The sequence below is a fragment of the Saimiri boliviensis genome, chromosome X (genome assembly GCF_048565385.1).
Source record: "Saimiri boliviensis isolate mSaiBol1 chromosome X, mSaiBol1.pri, whole genome shotgun sequence".
NCBI classification, from domain to species: Eukaryota; Metazoa; Chordata; class Mammalia; order Primates; family Cebidae; genus Saimiri; species Saimiri boliviensis.
In genome coordinates this window covers 6,131,887-6,154,720 of record NC_133470.1, presented here as the reverse complement: position 1 = coordinate 6,154,720, position 22,834 = coordinate 6,131,887, and the positions used below count along the sequence as shown (strand labels likewise).

Here is a 22,834-nt window from a genome sequence, read left to right as displayed (position 1 = left end):
TGGAGAAAGCAGATAAGCATTGGGGTCCCTAGCATAATTTTTCTGGTAGTGAAAATAAGAAATGCTGCAGGTAATCGGTCTTTATTTTCTTCTTCTTTTCCTGCCTTCATCCTTGGTCTGTTTGGCAGTTACCCAGATCACAAGACTTGACAGTCTTTTCTATTTAATAAGCTTGCTTTGAAACTCAAGAAGCACCCAGTGTGCAGCTTTGTCAACAGGGAATCATTAATGCTGAACAAACAAAATGTGCATGTTTAATTGTTTTCACTGAAATAAGTGACCCATGTACCCCCTGCTATTTAATGAGTACACACGGGTTAACTAAGACCAGGACACCAGCCACAGCTGCCATCTTTGATGACTTGCTTAAACATGTGAAAACAGCAAGGCTTGGTTTTAGATGATAAATAGGATTTCGCTTTTTTTTTTTTTTTTTTAAATATAGGATCTTGCTCTGTCACCCAGGCTGGAGTGCAGTAGTGCAATCTCAGCTCACTGCAGTCTCAACCCCCAGGCTCAGGCAATTCTCCCACCTCAGCCTCCTGAGTAGCTGGGATCATAGGCATGCGCCACCATACCCAGCTAATTTTTGTATTTTTAGTAGAAACGGGTTTTCACCATATTGTCAAAGCTGGTTTTGAACTCCTGGCCTCAAGTGATCCACCAACCTAGGCCTCCCAAAGTGCTGAGACTACAGGCATGAGCCATCGCTCCCTGCCAGAATTACCTTCTTTACTTTCACCTGCCACTCCCACTTTAGCCTAATTCCCAGTGAAATAGTCTGATTAACAGAGGGAGAATGAAGACATTTAAAAACTTCTTTGTGGACATCTATTTCTCCCTTCCTGGACGGTTGGTGGTTACGAGGAAAAGCTAAGACACTGGCAAAACTTCTTGGCATTCCATTAGAATCTTAGTCAGGCTGCGGCGCATCACTGTTTCATAGGAAAAACTGGGAACCAGATTTATACAGGACACAGAAACCTGTATTTCTTCATATGTGAGAAGACAGGAATGTCAGCTGGACCATCAATGAGTATCCTGAGTTTTGCTACCTAATAAGACCAGTTTTTCTTTCTTTTCTTCTTCGCTCCTTTCCTTTTTGTGCTTCACTTAAGAACCACGAGAATTATAACCCTAATTCCAGATTCTTGATTCTGAGTTGGTGTATTTGACGTGGCGCCTCTTCCCAGCATGGGGCCATCAGCTTTCCATCCAAACCGCCTCAACTGGCTGCAGACTGAATTCAGTATCTTCCCCACCCAACTCTGCCCATCTTCCGTCTTGTTTACTTAAATGGCTCCCTCCTCTAACTCATCATCCTGCCTGAAACCTTTCCATCACTTTTTAACAAATTCACCAAAGTCCATCTACATACAGAAAAGCACACCTATGATAAGTCAACAGCTCCCCAGATCTCATAAACGGAATGCTTCCCTGGAAGCAGCACCAGATGAAGACGCAGAACACTGCCAGCGCCCTGCACACCCTTCTGCCTCTTTTGAGTTGATGTGCTCTTTTCTACTTCATCTTGGAGCCCTCATGCCTACTGGGCCCTCTTCTCCGTTGTCCCTCAGTCCCATCAGTGCCTCTCCCCATCTGTTCTCACGGTCAGCTTCGGGCTAGAACACAACTCTATCATGTCTGTCTCTTGTTCAAAAACCCACTTTCTGTCCAGAACTATGGTGTGAAAAAAGCCCTCAGTTTCTCAACCTAGACTCCAAGGTCCGCTGGAACTTGACTTCATCCTGTATTTACAGCCCGATTTCCCACAATTTTTCCTCAGACACCTTATGATTGAGGCGAATGGAAATATGCAGTGATCTGGTAATATGAATAATAATGACAACAAAAATAGATGAATTGTTTTGAACATTTAACATGCACCAACCAGGCTCCTGATTAAGGTGTAATCCATTTTGTTGGCTGACGCCTGTAATCTCAGCACTTTGGGAGGCCGAGGCGGGCGGATCACCTGAGGTCGGGAGTTTGAGACCAGCCTGACCAACAAGGAGAAACCCCGTCTCTACTAAAAATACAAAAAATTAGCTGGGCATTGTGGTGCATGCCTGTAATCCCAGCTATTCGGGAGGCTGAGGCAGGAGAATCTCTTGACCCTGGGAGGTGGAGGTTGCGGTGAGCTGAGATCACACCACTGCACTCCAGCCTGGGCAACAAGAGTGAAACTCCACCTCAAAAAAAAAAAAAAAAAAAAGTAGTAATATATTTTTTCCTCATAGCAACCTCATGAAATAGTTGATATTGTTAACCCCATTTCACCGGAAGCTGAGTGACTTCCTCAAGGTCACACATCCTGTGAGTTGTAGAACTGCCATTGAGACTCAAAGGGTCTGAGCTTGAGGCAGGCTGTATGTACAACTGTCAAGGTTTCCCACATCTGGGATTCTGCTTATGCCGTTCCACTGTGCAGGGCATACATGACCACGTCTGACCCACCCTGCAAGACGCAGCTCACAGGTGTCCCCTCCAGTGAGCTCTCCCTGGTTCCCTCCATTGGATGTGGTCTCAGAACACCCAGACATTGTCCTTATCCCTCTTCTGACACACTTCCTGTAATTTAATTCATTTAACAAATACCATCAATTCTCATTATTCAAAGCAGCGATGTTCTCTAAAGTCTCCATGCACACCAAATTAGCAAATACTAAACTTTTGCTCCTAGGAGAAACACTTGGGTCGGGGTCATGGAGCCTTTTGTCACACATTTTTGTCAACCGATCAATATATAATCTTGTTTTGTGTGTGTTCTGCTGAAGACACCTCATTTAATATATGTTATTGATCCGTTAAGGTTGAACTCATGGCCAACGGCACTGTAACTGATACCTGAATAACAGGTGTCAAATGTGTATTTTCTCTATAAGGCACATCACAGCCTACTTGTTTTAGGAACAGAAGACAGGACTTCAACAGGACTTCAGCTCTACACTTGGGGGCCATTTTAATAAGCGAAATCATCAGTTAGAAGTACAAACGTGCAAAAAGCATGGCATGAGGTAGGCTGTGAGGAAGACACTGGTTTACGGCAATGAGAGCTGAAACAGGAAGGCAGAGGGTCACCTCGTTTGACCTCAGCTGGGAGCATGCATGTTGAGCAACTCCAAAGACTTTCACCCCTCTGTGCACATCTGAGGATGACTGACTGCCGCACTTCACAGCCCAGGCACGGCACTCCGCACGCATGACCTCCCATCCTTCCCTGTCTTGCCTGGGCACTGATGGATGACTTCCTCCAGAACTGGATCTCAGGATGTCTGGGGCGGAGCTTTGAGCACCCCTTAATGAGATGGGATTCCAAAGGAATCCCCTGAACGCCTGACCAACCTCAGATGCAAAGGGATCTTGAGCCTCTGTGGTTTCACCTACTTAGAAAGTGATATCTGTAAACTTATTCTTTTCCTTTGTGAATGCTCTGGCTGTTTGTAACTTCCTCTCACTTATTGCGGATCCTTTTACAAAGCCACCCACTCAGTGGTAGGATCCCTGTCTCTCTTCTCTCGATGCCAGCACAGAGCTTCACCACATAAGTGGTTATTCAATTAAATGAAACTTGAAAACCTACATGAGCAATATCATTAATTAGAAGGCGCTTACTTTATTCCAAAAAGAGTCATGCCAGACTCACTCTGGTCTGCTTGCTAGAGTCTTCGCATTTCTTGAGCATACGTCTTGTTGCTTTTGGAGGAGGATAAGATAAGAATACTCAGTGGCTTAGCTTGATTTTGTAGTCCCTTTGAGTAAACTAGATCCCTATACCTGGGTTCACGGAGCCCGTGGAGCTGAGGCCAGTAAGAGAAGCAAAGCTCGTCAGAGCCCAAGAACTGCTGACTTTGCAACCTGTACAAGAGTCAGCAGGGCTGGAAGTGCAGGCCAAATATTAGCTAGTGTTGCACAGATACGTCTATTTGTTGTTTTTCTGAGATGGAGTCTTGCTCTGTTGCCCAGGCTGGAGTGCAGTGGCGTGATCTCGGCTTACTCCAACCTCTGCCTCCCGGGTTCAAGTGATTCTCCTGCCTCATCCTCCTGAGTAGCTGGGACTACAGGCATGCGCCACCATGCCTGGCTAATTTTTGTATTTTTAGTAGAGATAGAGTTTCGCCATGTTTGCCAGGCTGGTCTTGAACTCCTGACCTCAGGTGATCCACCCGCCTCAGCCTCCCAAAGTGCTGGAATTACAGATGTGGGCCACTGTGCCTCGCCCAGACGCTTCTATTTGTTTGGGTCTCAATATGCAGGTATGTGTTTTGTAACCAAGCATAGACCCCCGTTGGACATTGATGAACCGGTTAGTTGGTATGACTGGGTCCTTTTTTTTCTTTTCTTATTTATTTATTTATTTATTTATTTTTTGAGACGGAGTTTCGCTCTTGTTACCCAGGCTGGAGTGCAATGGCGCGATCTCGGTTCACCGCAACCTCTGCCTTCCGGGTTCAGGCAATTCTCCTGCCTCAGCCTCCTGAGTAGCTGGGACTACAGGCACGTGCCACCATGCCCAGCTAATTTTTTGTATTTTTAGTAGAGACGGGGTTTCACCATGTTAACCAGGATGGTCTCGATCTCTTGACCTCGTGATCCACCCACCTCGGCCTCCCAAAGTGCTGGGATTACAGGCTTGAGCCACCGCGCCCAGCCTATTTATTTATTTTTTGAGACGGAGTCTCACTCTGTTGCCCAGGCTGGAGTGCAGTGATGCCATCTTGGCTCACTGCAAACAGCGCCTCCCAGGTTCAAGTGATTCTCCTGCCTCAGCCTCCCGAGTAGCTGAGATTACAGGTGCATGCCACCACGCCCAGCTATTTTTTGTATTTTTTAGTAGAGACAGGGTTTCACCATGTTGGCCAGGCTGGTCTTAAACTCTTGACCTCAAGCAATCTGCCCGCCTCGTCCTCCCAAAGTGCAGGGATTACGGGTGTAAGCCACTGCGCCCGGACGTGACTGAGCCCTTTCATGCTGGTCTTTCCATTTCTCTTGCCGTCCTGGAAGTAGGCTATTTTGGGCAGCTGTCCTTGGCTGCCGCTCCCCTGCACCTTAGGATCCTTATGAAAAGTGACTGTATGCAAAGAGACACGCAGCTAATGCGTGCTGCAGGGTGAGTGGAGAGCCTGGGGCCTGGGCTGCCGAAACCTGTGCAACCCAAGCCTGATCTGCCTGACCTTGAATTGGTTTTCTACATGTCTCTCTCTTACCAGGCAAATCTCTAAGGAATCTTTCCCTTTAGACAGTGCATCCCCAAATCAAAGGTTGATTCATAAAAAGAACTGGCGAGATGTTGCCTTTTGCTCAGACACCCTATCACGCGTGTTTCTTTGGAGTCCCTTGCCATTTATTCCTTGCTGACTCAGAGTAATGATGGAGAACAAAAAGCCAGGAGGATAGAAAAAAGGAAAGCTGCACTACCCAGAGAGTCTGGGGAAAGAGCCAAGCTTTTCTCCCCAACACGCATCTTTTTTGGTTGTTTCAAAGAACTTTGAAATCTCTTTTGCTAGAGGGTGGGATCAAGGAGGGTAGGGCATCTCCATACAGTGTGTAGGTCACAAAATAGCTCCGAGGACATTGAGGGCCTGTGGGACATTGCACAATGACATACTGGACCCGTTAGACATGCAGTGGGTTTCACTTCCTGTACATTTCTCTGAAAAACCTGTCGAGTCGTCGACAGTTATCACCACCTTGCAGAATTTATGAACGCTGCTAAGCAGTCATCTGTATAATTCCTTTTGCATCTAGGACTCCTTGTGCTCCTGTGATTTAAAATGTGTTTAAATAATAAAACCAACACACAACCTGGGGCAAAATTAAAATTCCAGGGAAGGCAGGCAAAGTTTTGCTGGATGGGATCCTTCAAAAAATGTGCAGATAAAACAAGGACCAGCAGCTCCTTTTCCTGATTCTCCCGGAGGGAACGAGTCATTCTTAAGTGCATGGCTTGATAAAGAGAAGTGACAGGAAGATGGTGTTGTAGACACTGAGAAATGAAAGCAAGTGTGCATCGTGTCTAATGCAAATTAATACTGCCCCTAGAAAAGAAAGGTGTGTGCAACCGCAATGCAGGAATGACGCTTAAAAACACATTTGCCAGCTTAGCAGATTTCCTTCTCAAGAACGGAACAAAAACCATTTTTTATATTGAGGATTTTTTAAAGTTAAAAAAAAAAAGTCATCTCCTGAGAAAAGATAGGAATGTGATTCCTGAGCCAAAGGTATTTGCATTTTGAATTTGTGTTCCTACCTTGTAAGTAGGAATTGTGCCAAGAAAGTGTAAAGCCAGAGAAGGAAATGGGTGTTTGCATTTGTCATACCTGGCTCAGGAGAGTAGAGAAGCCAGGAAGAAAGGGTGTGTGATTAACTCTTGAGTGTGCACCTGGAACCCAGTGTGGCCAGAGAGGTGAGTCGCCAGCCAGCAAATGGTTCCCTGTGGCCGCAAAATTTTGCTGTGCTACTGCTCGCATCAGTGGCAGTGTGGACGCCTTTAGGCAAGGCGTGTCTGTGGCTTGCTGGCATTTCAGCCAAGGAATGTATCAGAATAAGCCCATCAGTCAGAACAAGAGATGGTTACATGTAGTGTTTCTGGGAGGGGCTTGTGTTGTTCTCAGTTTCCAGTGACAGTCAGAGTGATGTTAGGCCAGTTAGTCAGTCTCAAACTGTGGGTGTGTTTCAGCCACGTGTGCTGTGTGTTACAAAGGCAGTCACCTAAGATCTCACGCTGGAGCTGGGATCCATGGAGCTGGGCAGGTTGAGGTGGTTCCAAGTTCAGTACAGGTGGTTCAAGGTCCCTTCTCTGAGAAACTGACATCAAATGAAAGAAGACAAGTTTAGTGTGACAGTCCTTTACCGTCACACCTCACCATTCACAACCCACACTGCTTAGCCACATTCAAAGGCACTGGCAAGTGAGTTCGTCTTATTTTCAAGCATGGGACAACTCAATTTTGTGAAATGTGTATTTTTTGGTCATAGCATAAGCTACCACTTCTCAATTCTTTTTGGCTCTTTGACAAACCAATAAGGAAATGTATGTCGAAAACAACAAAAGGCAAGTCGATTTAAAAAATGTACGATGCATGTTTCGTTGTGTAGACATTAACAATGAAAACAAAAGGAAAATTTTGACCCTCGAGAAAAATCGAAGTAGCTAAAATGTTCATCTTTTTTTCTTTTTCTTTTTTTTTTTTTTCCAAATACCCAGACATCAAAGAGACTAAAATGTAAATTTTAACCTAAAAGTATGAATGCTTTGGGCAGCTGGTTATAGTATCATCTTTGTGATTTAAAAACATTCTAATGTATCCTTTCCCTGATTATGCAGAGATTAGCTAGTCTTTTATGTGTAAGCAGGGCTAGCTTCACAGCTGTGTGACAGTTCAGTCCCACATTGACTGGCTTCATGTTCTGCAGCCTCCATATTGCAGTACCTCATCATGTTGTCTTCCAGTTTGTATTTTGAAAGCGACGGCCTGAGGGGACAGTGGAGCACGAGCCTAGGGCTTGGAGGCACCACCTCCCTGCATCCCAGCATGGACTCTCCGCTCCCTGATTCCCTGTCCCCATTCAATGTGGCTACCACCCTCTCTCCTCTGGCAGGCACGGAGAGGTTCAGCTCAGCACGCACGTGCGCCACCTGCCAAGTCGTGGGTGGGACCCTGGGAGCCTGTGAGAGTCCACACTGGCCACCTGAGGATCCCTATGCCCAAAGAAGTGCGGCATTAAAAGTAAAAAGAAAAGCGGGAGCAGTAGCGTGTGCCTCTAGTTCCAGCTGCTTGGGAGGCTGAGGTGGGAGGATTGCTTGAGCCCATGATGTCAAGGTTGCAGTGACCTATGATTGTGTCGTATTCCAGCCTGGGCCACAGAGCAAGAACCTGTCTTCAGTAATAATAATAACTGGAAAACACCATGACAGGTCCAGAATGACTGGGGAAGGGGGAAGGAAAGATCTTTCTTTCCTGCTTTTGAACAAAGGACCCCAAACTTATATTTTGCACTGTGCCCCACAAATCATGCAGCTGGTCCCATGTGTAAGTCACATCCGAACGCATCACTCCACTGCAGGATAATGAATGCAGGCCCGAGAAAGGTAAAAAGGATGACTCGTTCCCCTACAAACAATCCACAGGGAAAGAATTTGGATGGCCAATTTCTCACCTAACAGAGTTCATAATTCCTAACATAGTTCTATAAATGTTGCAGGTTAAATTTGAAAAATCCATGGATTCTCTGTTTATTTTTAAAAATAGTCATGCATTATTTGTTTCCCCAGTACGGCTCTGTGCAGGGACAAGTAGTTGGATGGAATCATCCCCAATAGCTTCCTGTAATGTAGCAGTGACACGCTGTCCCCAACTCGGCCATATCTTGTTCCTCATAAACGGGCTACTCTCCTGGTGTTTGAAGGGACAACTTTAGCAAGGAAAGAGATCCCATGATTCCCCCAAAGACAGGATGTGCATTTGCCTAGTAAGAAGGAGGTGCCCCATGGACTGGTCGGCAGCCAGCAGCGGGAACAAGGACTGGCCAGATCCTTGGTCTTTGCTAATTTCATTGAGCTCATTATCATGCTCTGCTGAGAATGGAATTGTGTCTTTTTTCCAGTTATTATTCTCTTTTTTAACTTTAGAAGTGTTTCATTTCCTTGCAAAACTCGGTCTATCAATGGACCTTCTAAATCAGTTATCCCTGTAACCTCAGGGAATAGGCATGGTTCTTTCTCCAGCCTCAACAAAACACAGCACCCTTGGTATTGCATACTTGGTTGGAATATATTTTGAGAAAATATGTATTTTTTCATGTAGTTAAAAATCAGCAAAGCAGAAATACACTTCTGTATACCCTTAAGTCAGTGATTCTCAACTGGGGGCAGGCAGTTTTGCTCCTCCCATCCCAGGGGACATTTGGCAAAGTCTGGAGAGCATTTTGGTTGTCACAACTGGGGTTACTCCTGGCATCTAGTGGTAGAGACCAGGGATGTGGCCAAACATCTTACAATGCACAGAGCAGCCCCTCACAACGGAATTATCTAGTCCCAAATGCCAATGGTGCCAGGATTGACTTACATAAAAGATTCTATTTTTAGAAGTGGTATTCAATCCCATTCCCTAGCAATCATCCAGCATTATTTCTTCCCTAGGAGAAGCTTCCATGAACCAGAATTCAGAATATTAATTTATAGGAGAATGCCTCCCAAAAGGCGATTATGGGTTTGTCTCCATCATAAAATAAAGAGAAACATGCAGTCTGAGAATGTTCATAATGAGAGCAAAGTGAAGACAAGCAGCCCGCCTTGGGAGCATCGGGAGGGGTATATCGTGAAGCTCCAACCTTGCCAGTACAAAAAGGCAAAAAATTGTTTGCTGTCAGGCAGCTTTTAAGAATTTGGATGTGCAGGCCACACCCCAGACCAACGAAACCCCAGTCTCTGTCATTGGGACCTGGGCGGTGGGAATGTTTGAAGCTCCCAGAGTGCCCCTGATGTGGGGCCAGGTCACAGGACACATGGTTTAGATTTGGGGTGAGCGGGGTGAGCTGTGCAGGAGGCAGTGACTAAGGGATAGGACAAGTATTCCGCCACATCAGCTAAGGTGACTAATGCCTGTGCAAATTCACTGCAAATCAGCCTTCATTTAAATAATGATTGTGCAGTCAGAGACCATGGCTCGGAGCCAATGTTGGCTGGGATCTAAATGGCACACATGGGATTAATAACATCAAGCATGGAGATACTGGCGAAAAGTGGGAAGGAGAGCAGGAACAAGCTCTCTTTTATTCACTAACTACTGAGAATTCTCCTTCCAACTTATTTTAGAATTAGCTACAAGATCAGTTTAGTCAATGAAGTGACTGGAGCATTTTCTTTTCTTTCTTTGCTTACTTTTTGAGGAAGGGTCTCACTCTACCCACTAGGCTGGAGCGCAATGGCATGGTCTCGACTTGCTGCAACCTCTGCCTCCTGAGCTCAAGTGATCCTCCTGCCTCAGCCTCCTGAGTAGCTGGGACTACAGGCACCTGATTCCATGCCTGGCTATTTTTTTATAAACTTTTATTTTTTGAGACAGAGTCTCTCTCTGTTGCCCAGGCTGAGTGCAGTGGCGCGATCTCGGTTCACTGCAACCTTCGTCTTCCAGGTTCAAGTGATTCTCCTCCATCAGATTCCTGAGTAGCTGGGATTACAGGCACCCGCCACAATGCTCCACTAAATTTTGTATTAATCCTGGAGCTTTGAGAGTCTGAAGCAAGGGGATCATTTAAGTCCGGGAGTTTGAGACCAGCCTGGGCAACATGGAGAAATCCCATCTCTACAAAAATACAAATATTAGCCAGGTGTGGTGGTGTGCCCCTGCAGTCCCAGCTATTAAGGAGGCTGAGGTAGGAGGATCAATTAAGCCTGTGAGGTTGAGGCTGCAGTGGGCTGGGATAGCGCCACTGCACTCCAGCCTGGGCAACCGAGCAAGACCCCATCTAAAAGAAAAAAAAGAGAAAGAAAGAAAGAAAAGAAACCTAGTGCCCACTGGCAGTCTCGCCCCATCCGTTCCCTCCCCTTACCAGCAACAACCACTATTCTACTTTCCTTCTCTAGCCTGTTCTGGACATTTCTTAAAAAAGAAATCATATGATATGTAGCCTTTTGTGTCTTAGCATCGTGTTTTCAAGGTTCAACCACTTTTTAGCATTTCAGAACTTCATTTCTTTCTATGTCTGAATAATATTCCATTGTATGGATAGAGTACATTTTGTATATCCATTTATCTATTGATAGGCATTTGTGTTGTTTCCACTTTTGGGCTTTCATGGATGATACTGCTGTGAGCTTTCATCTAGGAATCTGTGGATGCCTGCTTTCATTTCTCTTGGGTGGATAGATACGGCTGATCACATTGTAACACTAAAATTATTGATTAAAAGAACTGAGGGTCCACTATGAAAGCCAGCATTCTGAAGATACCAGAATGGCTCTGGAGTTAATTCTCTCTTACTAAAGAAATGGAAGTCAAGGGGTGATGCTTTGTGGAAAGCAAGGCTGTGTATTGTTCTCAACTTTCTTCTTTTTATATTCAATATTCCTCATCAAGTTGTGTGACGAATGCAGAAAGAGGGGTTCCGTCAAGCCAACCACCAACCACCTGGGGAACTCTTCATAAACTCAGACCATGGGCTTTGAGGCCTGCGAAGTTCATCATTAACACGACTGTTGTCTTTCACCGTGATGCCAAAAATGGTGTCCCACATTGAGATTTGTGCCTTTCATTTAAAAGTCACTCAGGGCCGGGTGTGATGGCTCACGCCAGTAATCCCAGCACTTTGGGAGGCCGAGACGGGCAGATTACCTGAGGTCAGGAGTTTGAGATCAGCTTGGCTAACATGGTGAAACACTGTCTCTAGTAAAAATACAAAAATTAGCCGGGTGTGGTGGTGTGGGCCTGTAGTCCCAGCTACTCAGGAGGCTAAGGCAGGAGAATCACTTGAATCCAGGAGGCGGAGGTTGCAGTGACCTGACTGTGCCACTGCGCTCCAGCCAAGGGAATAGAGCAAGACTCTGTCTCAAAAGTAAAATAAAATAAAAGCCACTCAGTGTATATGTAATCAATGACATCCACTATCCTGCTAAATGCACATACGCATATATATCAATATATAAAAAACTCTAGCAGAGAATATAACAGAAGGGAACCTTTCCACTCCCTACCATCAATATTTACGCTTTGCAGGACATCCCTAGAACATGGTGGGCAGTGCTCTGGAAGAGAGGGCTCCTCCCAGGGTTCTGGGATATTGGGATATTGGCGATGCCCCCCAGACACTTGGAGCACCCCTTACTCTCCTGTTTCGCTCACCCACTTTTCTTTTCTGTCTTTTTTTGTTGAGATAGCATCGTGCTTCGTCACCCAGGCAGGAGTGCAGTGGCACAATCATGACTTAACTGCAGCCTCAACCTCCCAGGCTCAAGCAATCCTCCCACCTCAGCCCCTCAAGTAGCTGTCACCCTCTTTTCTGATATAAGGTCTCACTAAGGTAAAGAATCAGCTTGAGGCTTGGAAACTTGGCCAATGTTTTCTGCCTTTAACTCTAGAAAGTTTCAAACAGGAATTCCAAACAACCCCAGAGCCGGCAATGGCAACAGACAGACCCACGGTGCAGAGGAAACTGTATTCATTTCTTGCACTGAAGCTGGTCAAGAAAAAGACTTATGCGATTACACGATGGGGAGTACTTTAGCATACCATCCTTAAACGTTCAACAAGAGGAATACTGTGCAACAGGGAAATGGTTGCTACATTCTGGCATATACGATTCCACCGGATGGAATTTAAGCCCTCATTTAAAGTATAATTTTGAAAAATATTTAGTGACCTAGAAAAATATTTATTTTTTAAGGCTAGGTAACCAAATCGGAATGCTGAACCATTTATACAGAGCGAGCCGATTTTATCACTTACCTCCCCTCCACCCTCAACTCCCATTTTTGGATGGGAAAATTCTTCCGCACAGAAGAAAACGACAGGCACGTCATGAATGCAAATGTCAACGTTAGTTTTCTCTGGGAATTTTTATTTTCTTGGACAGAAAAGTGGCTACACTTTGTTTTGTATTAGGAAGAGAAGACATTCTTTAACATCTAAGTAGTAAAGCCGCAGCGAAGTGAAGAAGCCCCTTAAGAATGCTGTCCTGGCATCTTCCATGACTCCTCGAATCCCCTTGCTTAGGGGGCATCTGATGCGCAGGTGCACACCGCAGCTACTGGGCCCCAAATCTCGGGTGTTCTCACTCAGGGATTTAATTATAGGGCCGGGTAGTCAGGAGCAGGTCTCCCACTGCAGAAATCCTTTTTGACCTTCAGTAGGGACAGAGCCCTAAAACTTTGGGCCTGATTTTCCCTTCTCCAACTCCTCCTCCGGTCCCTCCCAGGGGCTCCCCCACCCCCAGAGGCTCCCTTCTTTACCTCTGTCCTAAGTGCCTCTCTACCCAGGCCTTCTCAGGAGCTACCCAGCAGCAAGACCCCTCTGGCGTCCCCTTTCCTGTTTCAGAGTGTAGCGCGGTTCTGGGGATCACAGCCCTCCCCCACCCAAGAGCCCTGGGATCGCCCGGGGAGGAACCGGTGAGCCTGAGCTGTGTCTGGGGAGCACAAGGAGACACCCGCGCCTGCAGCCGGCGCCGTGGGGACCGGGCGCTACGAGTGCGCAGCTCTTCTAAGGTCCTCGGTAATTCTTTCCCGGCCCTTGTAGGGCGCCGGCACAAACCCGCCCCGGGAGTCTGATCCTGGGGGAGGGGAGGAGGCTGGAAGACGAAGGGGGAGAGGGAGGCTGTGGCCTAAACCGCACTGTGGCGACCGGAGGCTAGGAGAGGGAAGGGAGGGAGAGGGATGAAAAGCAGAGGAGGAGGGGGAAGGGAGGAGAAGGAGGAGGGAGGAGTGCAAAACGGAGGAGGGAGGGGGTGAAACGTAGAGAGGGGAGAGGTGGAGGGAAGGAGGGGGAGGGTAAAAGGCAGGGAGGAGGGGAGGAGAGCGTGAAAGCAGCGGGGTGGGGGAGGGGAGGAAGAGGGAGGGAGTGAAAAGCGGAGGGGGAGGGGAAGAAGGAGGAGGGGAGGAAGGGGATGAAAAGCAGAGGGGGAGGGGAGGGGAGAAGGAGGGAGGAGGATGGGAGGTGAGAGAGGGAGGGAGGAGGAGGGGAAGTGAAAGAGGGAGGGGGAGGGGAAGTGAAAGAGGGAGGGGGGAGGGGCGGCGCCCAGCCTCTTTCCGGAGGAGACTCATTTGGATGCAATGGCCAATTTTTTTTTTAAACCAGACTGTATAAATTTACAGTTTCCTTTTCAGCTGAAGCAGACAATGTTAAAACACATTAGATTTTCTGTTTCGGAATGCAAATTAAACATAGGCAAGCTCTTGGAAGGCTTCATTGAGGGCTTAAGAAAATGGGAGACTGAAAATGTCGGTACTTAAGCAAGGCAAGAGATCTTAGCCTGCAGCAGTGTGGTCGTGTGTGTGTTTACTTAAAAAGAGAAAATTGCTTAATAATAAAACGGCCCAAGCCTTCTTTGAACATAACAGGAAGCACTGCTTAAAAAAAAAATTTTTTTTTATAGCCACCATTTATTTGTCGGTGCACAGGGAGGGGTGCGGTGCGGTTAAGGCAGGGTGGCGGTGGCGATACAGGTGCTCCCCAAAGCCGGCTCACCTGGCCCTCCAACCCCAAGGAGTGGAATCTAGCAGCAGCCCCCAGGCACTCCCCCTCTAATCTAGAAATGACTTTCCTAAATAGCTGTCACTGTAAACTAGGTTCCTTTCTGTTCTCTGTCCCCTTTTCTCACCCCAAAAGCAAAAGCAACAAAAACACAACCTAATAGAAAAGCCCCTCCCACCCCAGCTAAAAACAAGGAGGACACTCGCCCCAAACTCTTTATCCGCTGTTCCTGCCCCCGTTATGGGAGCCTGGAGCCTCGTGGGCTATTTTCTGCTCTTTTCTCCCCCTGGAGAGTTATTTAAGGCCTTTAAATGCCATTCTGTGCACACATAACTTAAAAATGGTCTGGCACGGGGGAAAAGTTGGCAAATGTCTAGTTCACAATCTGTTGTCATTATGTGAAGCCAGATTCAGTAAAAACTCTATTGGCTCCGGGAGCTAGGTTATGCAATATCTTAAAAGGGTTTGGGGATGTGTCTGTGGGAGGGGGAGGGGAACCTGAGAGGGGAAATAGGAATCTGGGTGTCACATGTAAATTTGCTGTACTGGGGGTGGCCCTGGACACAGACGGGTGTAGGGAGCTGCACCATTTCAGTCTTAAGAGCAAGAAGCCCCCCTGCCCTGCATTTTAACTGCGTGGGCTTTGAAAATGGGGGCGAGGGAACTGAAGGCATCCCTGAGTCATGAGTGTTCCTGTAGGGTCTCGACATTGAGATGATGAGTGGGGATGGGCCCGAATGAGCTGTTGAGGGCTGCTGTGGCAGAGCAGCAGACATGGATTCCCTCACATTCTGGAGGCCACAAGTCTGAAACCCAGGTGTCACAGGGCTGCTTTCTCCCGCAGCCCCTCTCGGTGGCTGGTAGACGGCGGCCTGTGTCCTCCCGCGGTCGTTCCTGTGTGCGTGCCTGTGTCTTCATCGCCTCTTCTTGTAAGGACTCCAGTCCTACTGGACCAGGGCCCACCCTAATGACCTCATTTTAATTTAATTACCTCCTTAGAGATTCTGTTTCCAAATACAGTCACATTCCAAAAGGTAGTGGGGATTAGAGCTTCGGCCTTTGAATTTTAGGGGTTATTCGAACGCTTAAGAGGCTTGATAAGGAAAGCAGAGGGGGTGGGGAAGGAGCTTGCCCCACCCCTGGGCACCCAGGCCTGGGGTGCCCCTGGCTCCTCAGCCCCTGGGTTTGCAGACTGGAGAGCAGGGCTGCTCCCAGGGAGGTGGGTGGGGTGGGGGCAGGGTAGCTGTTAACTGCTAGACTTGGGCCTCTCGCCCATGTGACAGCTGCATTTTGAATTCTCCTTTGGAATATTCCTTCTGTGTTGCAGTTTCACCGTCGCCTGAGAGCCAGCTGCATAAACTGATAGGGACACAGGATTCCCGGGTGACAGCGCAGGGCAGCGGTGGTGTCTCCCGGTCCTGCTCACATCTGTGTGCTTGGCACCCAGGAGGGAGCCGCAGGTAATTCTGCAGACTAAAGGAGGGGAGGAGCAGGCTCACCCTGTGGGTTTTCAAGATGTTAATTTAATCTTCCGTTGTTTGTACTTGACAGAAACCACAAGGCTTGTTTATCCAAAGTAGTATCTTCTGTGGTGAAACAATTATCAGTCATTATTAAGAAACAGGGTCTTCTCCTTGGCCGCTGAAAAACTCTGAAATGTGGGGGGAAATATCAAGGTTGTGGGTGATCTGATATCATGAATTTTCTCAGGAAAGAGATGACAAGAGGTGAAAGTGTGTTGGAGCTCCCCTCTCCGTGGCTTTTTTTTTTTTTTAATTGTACTTTAGGTTCTGGGGCACATGTGCAGATCATGCAGGATTGTTGCATCGGTACATACATGGCAATGTGGTTTGCTGGGTCCATCCCCCCGTCACCTATGTCTGGCATTTCTCCCCATGTTATGCCTCCCAAACTCACCACACCCCGCTGTCCCTCCCCAGCCCCCCCACAGACCCCAGTGTCCATGTGTTCCCACTGTTCATCACCTGCCTATGAGTGAGAACATACGCTGTTTGATTTTCTGTTCTTGTGTCACTTTGGCTTTTGTTAAGGTTTGGTTCCAAATGGTGGTGTCTTCAGAGAGCTGATGATCTCAGAATGCTCTTGAATTTGCACAGCGAAGCCTTCAAGTCCTGCCTTCGAAGTTTCAACAGAAGCATAAAGGATTCAAGGAATCACAGACATGATGGTGAGGACATTTTTGGGGGTGATTTTCCTGGCAAAGCCCTGGGGAGCCAGCTGGCTTGGTCAGCTGTGAGCAGAGTTTGTCCTTTCCCTCTGGGGAAAATCCACTGTGTCCAGGACACTCCCAAGTCCGTCGGGCTATTTGCAATCTTTCCCCCTTTATTCAGGCTGACCGCTCTCTCTAAGGAACAGCTGAGCGTCATTGGAGGCTCCAAGTCTTCTCTCCTTCTGAATTATGCCAGCAGGAATCTCTATCAGGGTTCCTAGGAATTCTGCATCTGAGTGAATGCAAACCTTTTGTACAAACTTCCGCTAGGTGATTCATTAGAGGCCAGAGGCAGGGGAAATAGAATCGCTCATTCTTTTATGCTTGTTGTTTCCTTCTTCTAAACTCTTGCTTCTTTTGTGTGTATTTTTTTTTTTTTTTTTTTTTTTTTGAGACAGAGTTTCCCTCTGTCACCCAGGCTAGAGTACAATGGCGTGATCTCGGCTCAACGCAACGTCTGCCTCCCAGGTTCAAGCAATTCTATTGCCTCAGCCTCCCTAGCAGCTGGGATTACAGGCATGTGCCACCACGTCCAGATAATTTTGTATTTTTAGTAGAGACAGAGTTTCTCCATGTTGGTCAGGCTGGTCTCGAACTCCTGACCTCAGATGATCCACCCACCTCAGCCACCAAAAGTGCTGGGATTACAAGCGTGAGCCACCGAACCCGGCCCTTTTGTGTGTATTTTGTTTTGTTTGCCTTAGCTCCTTAAGTCAGGGAGGGTTGGAAGGGAAGGAAGGTGTTTGAAACATACGAGTGAGAAATGAACAAAAATTTGCTGCTTAGAGACAGCACTAAAGGCAGGTGAAAATATGTGTGGTGGACGTTGGTGGTTCTTGTCTGACTCCACGTTCGGTCCCATCTTTTGGTTAAAACAACTCGAGTTTTCTTTGGGGAACACAGGCTGTTAACTCTCAGGCACTGGGATACAGAGGTTAGCTCCAGCGCTGGGGGCCCAGGTCTGGCTAAATGGCATCTCATATTCCTTGGTCACAGTGACTTGTTAAGGAAGGATCTATGACCTCAGAGACATGACCCAGAGACAGCCAGATCTGGGCTTCTATTAGAATTCTTGATAAAGGGTTTCCTTTTGTGTTTTTGTTTGTTCTTTTTGCTAGGGTTGCTAAACAGATAGAGGTAAACCCAATGATGAAAAAACCCATCATTCTTATCACTCCTTGAGACTGAAAATGGCACTGAGGAATATGGAGCTTAGGGGTGAGACCTCCCTGAGTAGCCTGGGAACACCTGGATCTAGCCAAGCCTGAAGACCACAAATGACATTTTCAGTTATGTGAACCAATGCGTTTCCTTTCCTTTCTTTTCTTTCCTTTCTTTCTCCCTCCCCATTTGACTTGAGTTTCAAATGCTTGTCACTGAAAACTGTTCTTGGCTTATTGAAATGCTAACCTCTATTTTGTAGAGCATAAAAATTATAGGCCAGGCACAGTGGCTCGTGCCTGTAATCCCAGCAATTTGGGGGGCCAAGATGGGCAGATCACCTGAGGTCGGGAGTTTCAGACCAGCCTGACCAACATGGAGAAACCCCATCTCTACTAAAAGTACAAAATTAGTTGGGTGTGGTGGCGCGTGCCTGTTGTCCCAGGTACTTGGGAGGCTCAGGCAGCAGAATTGCTTGAACCCAGGAGGCAGAGATTGCAGTGGGCCGAGATCGTGCCATTGCACTCCAGCCTGGGCAACAAGAGCAAAACTGCATCTCAAAAAGAAAAAAAGAAAATTATAATTTGATGCTGTTGGAGCCACAGAGCGTTTTCCTCCTTCCCTTTCACTTTTTATGATGACTTATGACCTAAAAGTGTTAAAGAGCATTCCAGAGACATATACATGTTAGTGAACCAGTGATTTCCTGAGGGAAGAGGCAGAACATTGCCATTTGCTCAGGGGTCTCCTACCATTACCATCCCACTAGAAGTCTCTCGCCATTGGAAGCTACCACTATTTGGAATTTTGGGCAAATCATCCTGCTTTTCTTTTCTTTTCTTTTTTTAAAAATTATTTTCTCTATGTACGCACACTCAAAAAGAATTAATTTTGTATTAATGGAATCATACAGCATGTATCTTCTGGGGTCTTGCATCTGTCACCAACATCGTATGTGCCATGTTCCTCTCTGCTGTTGGGGTAGCTCATTCATTCTCAGTGCCATCATAGCATCCCACATATGACAGTATGCAATGTATCCATTAGAGAGTACCCTGTGTACTGGATGTTTACTGTAGATAATTTATTCAAGTCAGTCAGCGCAACAGAGCTCATATTGGAAATAAGCTGAAATGTACATCACTCTGTGCAAAAGCCCAGTCTTGAATCAGCCCAGCCATCTGCCTCCCTTGGTCCACATCCAAGCAGTTGATGGCTGCTAAGGAAAAATTGCATAACTGAGCAAATCTGTGTTACTACAGCATTGTGATCTTCAACCCCAGCTGGGCCCTCCTGAGAGCAAGCGATTCTATGTATCCCTCTTTAGCCCTGTCTCCCATCCTTTGTTAAATGATCGGTGCTTCCTCCAACCCCTTCCCTGCACATTCTCAGCAGATGGCTTTGCCTCTTTATGGAGGTCATTGGACAGGAAGTCCTTTCACTTCTTAACTTGGCAGCAAAGAACCATCCATGCCCTTCATGCCTGCCGTTTTGGGGCCCAGTTGTCCTGCTTCTTTTTCATGTCACCTGCCCTTGTGCCCTGCACCCTTCTGGTACCTCCTATCCTTGTCTTCTTGCTCTCCCTTCCCTACGTGGGACAACCTGATGCTGTCTGTGCAAGTCATTTGACTTAAACCTCATCTTAATTACCCCGTGTGAAACTGGATGTTTTCAGTTCTCGCCTGAATTATTGCACCAGTCTTCCTGATGGGTGTCCCTTTAACACTTGCCTCTTTCGGTTCAAGCTGTATTCCTCTACAGAAGCCAGAATATCGTTTCTGAAATGCACATCTGACAATGTGAATCTGTGTTCATTTCCTGGGGTGGCTGTGGCAAATCACCACCAACTGGGGGTGGCTTACAACAGCAGAAATGCTTTCCTCACCTTTCTGGAGGCCACAGGCCTGACATTAAGGTGTCAGCACGTCTGGTCCCTTCTGGAAGCTTCTGGGGGGGACTCCATCCCATGCAGCTCTCTTAGCTTCCAGGGGCGGTGGGGGGGTGGGGGTAGCCGCAATCCTTGGTGCGTTTTGGCTTGCAGACTCACTGTCACTCCAGTCTCTGTCTCTGTGTTCGCATGGCGCTTTTGTCTCTGCCTCTAATCTCCCTCTCCTTTCTCATATAAGGACGCCAGTCATTTGATTTGGGGATCCCCCTAAATCCAGTGTGGTCGCACCTCGAGATTCTTGTAATTACATCTGCAGAAACCCCGATTCTAAATAAGGTCACATTCTGAGGCTCTGGGAGTTCAAAGTTAGATGTATGTTTTGGGAGCTGCCATTCAGCTCATCATATACCCTCTTGCTGAAAACCCTTCCATGGTCTGTCGTTTCCCTGCAGGGTATAATCCAAACCCCTCAGCCTGGAATACAGGCCCTTCCTCAACTGCCCTTCTGCAACCGCAGCTGCACGGCGTCCTGGCCCCACGTGCCTGCCATATACTTCATTCTTCCATGTGAACTGATCTCACTCTCCCAGGGCCTCTCTGGTCTTTTCTTTGTTATTCGGTCCCAGCCCTGCAGTGTCCTCGTTGCCTCTGGACTCTTCCATCTTCCTCCAAGTCCGTGGGGTGCCCTGTGTAGACTGTCAAGTGGCCACACAACCAAGTCAGAGTCAACCAGCACAGCAGATTGGAAAGGGGAATTATATTAGGAAGGCTGAATCTCAAAAAAAAAAAAAAAAAAAGTCAAAATACACCTACTCATAAATTACCTGCAAGTAGACCAAAAAACACCTCATTAAAGAATGTGATTGCTTATGAAAATAGCCACCATTTCCCATTGTACAGAAATTGCTTATGATTGTCAATAAGGAAGGGGAGACACGAGCTGTGGTCGTGGAATTTGGAGATGTAACTAGATGTTGAGGAAATTTTTAAACAATTCTGTTTGTCTATACCTTATGGCTAAATAACTAGACCATGCTATGAGTAGGTAGCTCTGCATTTTAACAGCATATTTAAATAACAGCCGCGTTCCAGACAGAACGGAATGGCCGATGACCAAACAGTGTGCTGAGTGGGGAGATCAGTTTCCAGAACTCTGGCTCATGGGGGAAAAGCAAACTTTGGCATCCGCTGGGCGCTGGGGGCACAGGAGGAAGACTCTGTAAACCTGGTGCTGGGGGTGGCCTTTTATGGTTACTTGATTTTATTTCATTTTTAGTTTATTTTTTATTGTGGTAAAATATACATAACACAAAGTTCGCTATTGTAACCGTTTTTAAGTGCACAAGTCATTGGCATTAAGTGCATTCATCCTGATTTTATTTCCTCTTATTAAGAAATTCTAGATTGGACATAGGGTAAGATAACTTCAAGTGGTGTCAAAAATGCAGACTGTTGGCCAACTCAGTGGCTCGCCTTGTGAAAAGATTTCTTTTTGGCCGGGTGTAGTGGCTCATGCCTGTAATCCCAGCACTTTGGGAGGCTGACGCAGGCGGATCACTTGAGCCCAGGAGTTTGAGGCCAGCCTGGCCAACTTGGTGAAACCACATCTCTACTAAAAATACAAAAATCATTTGAGCGTGGTAGTGTGTGCCTGTAATCCCAGCTACACGTGAAGCTGAGGCAGGAGAATCACTTGAACCTGGGAGTCGGAGGCTGCAGTGAGCTGTGGTGGTGACAGACCGAGACTCTGTCTCAAACAAACAAACAACCAAATAAACAAAAGATTTCTTTCTGTCGTAGGTTTCAAAAATATAGACTGCCAACTGTCTACTTTTCTTTTCTTTTCTTTTGAGACAGCGTCTTGCTCTGTTGCCCAAGCTGGAGTGCAGTGGCCCAATCACGGCTCACTGTAACCTCAACCTGGGCTCAAGCGATCCTCCCACCTTCACCTCCCAAAGTGTTGAGATTACAGGCATGAGCCACTACGCTGGGCCGAAAAGAAATCTTTCTGCCCAATACGAAATTTGAAAATTTGGTGGACTATGTTCTCCCGGTACAGGGAGAAGGAAACAACTCTTTTAGAAGCCTACTGGTACCATGCAGGCTGTTGTTCTGCAGAGGATTTTATGCTTTCTGTTCTGGAGTGACCATTCTGGTTTGTAGAATAAACATGTCTCAAGACGAGGTGGGCAGGCTGTCAGCAAAATAAGAGGAAAAGATGGTACCACCACAAATGCAGAGGCAGTGAGAACTGAACGGGTATCCCCAGAATTCTGGACACTTGACAAGCCCTCCCAGTGCCTCACTTGTAGCTGAGACTGTACTCTGAAATGATAAGGGAAACGCTGAAAACAAAACATTCTGGTTTGGGAGTGGAATTATTTCAGCCTTCTCCTAGGTTGTAATGTTCATTTGACCTCATTAATGTGCACAGAATTTTAAGAAAACTTTTTCCAACTGAAAGAAAACCCTCATTCTGCATGGAAACCTCTTTTGAGCAATCATTAACTAATGGATTGATGGTGAGAAATTTCACTCCACATGGAAATTAACTTGCAAAAGCATGACATAAAGCTTCTCTGTTCTTTCTGTGAGAAATTTTTTCCCAAATGGTTTTTCAAGATGAGTAAAAGGAAAAGTGCATAATTGTGGCTGTCACTAGATCTTCTCTTTCATTTGGGGGGTCTGTTCTTACTTATTCGAATCGTGTAGACAACTTTGATTATGCCACAATTGCCCACCGATTCACTCATCTGCAAAAAGTCCCCCGACCAACCCCAACTGCCCTCTCACCTGACAGTTCTCTCTTCCACACAATCCAATTTTCATCCTGTGCTTTCAACTCTGTTACAGTTGCCTTCGGAAAAAAAAACACATATGGAAGGCTCTGTGTTGGAGAAATATTGAGCTGTCTCACCAATTTTTCAGATACGGGAAACAGAACACACAAGCCCTGTTTTTTACAACTTGGATTCTTATGTGGGTTCTCAGACAGCTCTCACGTTCTAAAATTACTCTTCGGACATCTCATTGTCCATTCCCAAGCTCTTCATTTTGGCCGATTCTAAAAGGGGTGGCCCATAGTCCCTTGAGGCAAAAAGGAGACATTGGTGATTATTATTTTTTTCCACAGCAATAAGAAAAGTTATTTGTAGTCACTCTTTTTAATTTTTTTGAGATAGAGTCTCACTCTGTTGCTTAGGCTGGAGGGCAGTGGTGTGATGATAACTCACTGCAGCCTCCAACTCCCTGGCCCAAGCAATCCTCCAGCTTCAGCCTCCCGAGTAGCTGAGATTACAGGTGTATGCCACCACACCCAGCTAACTTTTATATTTTTAGTAGTGATGAGATTTCATGATGTTGGCTAGG

At 46.6% G+C, this 22,834-nt stretch overlaps 1 protein-coding gene across 1 annotated transcript; it reads left to right on the top strand.

Moving 5' to 3' along the window:
• The first annotated feature begins 14,725 nt into the window (after positions 1-14,725).
• LOC141582849 (uncharacterized) lies at positions 14,726-16,637 on the top strand. The gene is made up of 3 exons (XM_074392123.1): positions 14,726-15,115; positions 15,514-15,646; positions 16,238-16,637. Exons 1-3 carry the CDS (start codon positions 14,914-14,916, stop codon positions 16,635-16,637), a joined length of 735 nt encoding a protein of 244 aa, XP_074248224.1. The 5' UTR covers positions 14,726-14,913.
• The last annotated feature ends 6,197 nt before the right edge of the window (positions 16,638-22,834 follow it).